General features: G+C 42.0%; 1 protein-coding gene across 1 annotated transcript in view; it reads right to left on the bottom strand.

Annotated features, from left to right (window-relative positions):
* LOC137972418 (DALR anticodon-binding domain-containing protein 3-like) overlaps positions 1-2500 on the bottom strand; it is a 24747-nt gene that overhangs the window by 17599 nt on the left and 4648 nt on the right. The window contains exons 4-5 of the mRNA XM_068819165.1: positions 2046-2104; positions 483-596 (exon numbers count right to left, since the gene is read on the bottom strand). Of these exons, the coding sequence (XP_068675266.1) occupies positions 483-596; positions 2046-2104 (173 nt within the window). The remainder of the gene's footprint in view (positions 1-482; positions 597-2045; positions 2105-2500) is intronic.

Raw genomic sequence — 2500 nt, forward strand, 5'->3', positions numbered from 1 at the left:
CGGAAAACAATAGACACGATAAGAAAACTCAACATTTACGGATTTAGAATCTTATAATTTTAAGTCCGATTTCAGGTTCAATGTCCGTGCAAAATGTTAAGTGCATTGATGAAGTAGTGGCGCTGCATCAAGTAAGCAAAAATTTCAAAATTGCTACAAAAAGGAAGCGGGGTTCACCGTTGGCGCAGTCTAGACTTCTCAATCTCAAAGTCCGATTCAGTGGGGGTTTGGTGTTGTCCGCGGTCGGTTGGGAGCCAAAGTGTCCCGGGTTACCATTTCCACGCTTGGCGTCGTAAATGGGATGAGTTTGGTGGGTTCTCTACTCTGCTCCAAAAGCTTTTTCTCTCTGAGTACTCTCAGTACTCAGCTCCAGTTGGATTTGGTGTCTCCCCAAGGGGGAGAGCCCTGATACTAGGCTATGTAAGCTTAAAAATCCACAAGAGAGGGAGCCCACGTATTGCGCAAAGTGAGAAATTATGTACCTGTTTCTTTGCCAAAGGGCTGTTCGAAACAAAATCCCATACGGTGCCAACTTGCTCCTGCAAAAACCTTTTCCTACAACTCGAGACGTGAATCAACGTGTCAGCGCTGTTAGTCTGTAGATAAATAAACAAAAATTCACGGACGGCACCACAAAGTTCGCTATTAACTTTGGTATGATAATTTTGCCATGAGTGCGAAGATATCCACAAGCACACCTTTGACCCTGACATTGCCGAGTACCGACCCCCGATCGGTTGATTCAGTCAGTTGAGCATCGGACCATTGTGCGGGAGGTCATGAGTTCAACTCCGGCCACAACTGACCACAACTCAGGAGAAGGTGCTGCTCTTTTATAATGATATCTGCAAATGGTTAAAGACTTTCAAGTCTTAAACGATACGTACTATAAACCGTAGGCCCCGTTTCAAAGCCATGGGAGGTCATGAGTTCAACTCCGGCCACAACTGACCACAACTCAGGAGAAGGTGCTGCTCTTTTATAATGATATCTGCAAATGGTTAAAGACTTTCAAGTCTTAAACGATACGTACTATAAACCGTAGGCCCCGTTTCAAAGCCCTACAATGTTCATAAACTCTGTGGGACGTTAAAGATCCCACACACTAATCGAAAAGAGTAGGGCATGGAGTTTCCGGTGTTGTGGTCCGGTCTGAGTCATCCAGCAAAATGTGGCCGACTGGAGAGTGCTGTCGCAAAAGATATAATTATGGTGTATGAGGACACGCAAGCAAAAACAGGCATAAGTCAAAACGGACGTAGCCGAGAGTCGGAGCATGTACATGCAGATGTGCCATCAAGCACCAGATGAATCATTTAGGGAGTTTAAGCAAAGACGACGGCTACGGCGACGGCTACGGCAACGCCACAAAGCAAGAATGTTATTGGTTAAAAAAGGAAAGATACTCGTGCTGCACGTGAGGCATGAATTTCCGTGTATTTCTCTGCCGTACTCCACAAAACAACAACGTCAAATCACCATATTTTAGGTTTTGAAGACAGCGTGAGCATATAACAATGAAACAGTCATTTTCTGTTTTGACTTTAAAACCGTTCGTACCCATCCAGTCACAGGATAGTTCGCCCGTATTGTAAAAGGTGAACAAGACGGAATAATTGCGAAGTACATGTACTTGCCATAACGCCAAGTTATATTTTGGAATGACGTTTTCGTTGCCGTAGCTGTCGTCTTAGCTTAAACTCCCTTTTAAGTATTACGAAGCGAAAAGGCGCTAAAAACACCAATTTAGATAATTCCTCATCCGATGGGGATTTCTTATAGTGGATACTTCGATCCATCCTTCAAAAAACCGGGGCCTAAGTCAAGTGCGTGACCACCCCTTATTTGCTCGAGTTATTTTCTGCGATGAAGCCCTGAATACATCCCGTTTGAATTCAATGTCAAATTGATCTTAGCAACCAAGTTGATCACAAATTTACAAACTATACACTTGCTTTTCAATCCATCCACGTCCATGTAAGTGAAAAGAAAGCAAAAAAAAAATCCTGTACAGCAGTGTTTACATACAATTTAAATCAAATTACCTTGCTTGCAACAAGTTCCAGTTCGGCGACCTCTTCAATAAAAGAGCAAGACAGTGGAACTATATCGGAACAAATGAATGGAATATTGAGGACAATGTCACGTTTCAGAATTAAACTGAACTATTAAAGATATCTATTCATCACTGAAAAAAATCTAAGTGTCCCTTTGCACGTTGGGACCTATAACCTTCCAAATTTCAAGGCGCTACCACGGAGCTACAGGAGCAAATTATCCTGCTAGGACAGTTGTTGAAAGTTTTTGATGAATGAAGAGATTAATTGATTAATTGACTGTCTGACTATTTAATAGTGGATTGATTGATTCAAAAAGGAAAAGGAAAGGAAAGGAACTTTATTTAAGTGTCTAGCGTTCTAATTGGGGACACTGTAAATTGAAATTTACAATTAACAAAACTCAAGTCAAATGTTGGTTTTTGAGGAGAGGGGAAACCGGA

Source organism: Montipora foliosa, chromosome 1, assembly GCF_036669935.1.
Source record: "Montipora foliosa isolate CH-2021 chromosome 1, ASM3666993v2, whole genome shotgun sequence".
In the NCBI taxonomy this organism is placed as follows: domain Eukaryota; kingdom Metazoa; phylum Cnidaria; class Anthozoa; order Scleractinia; family Acroporidae; genus Montipora; species Montipora foliosa.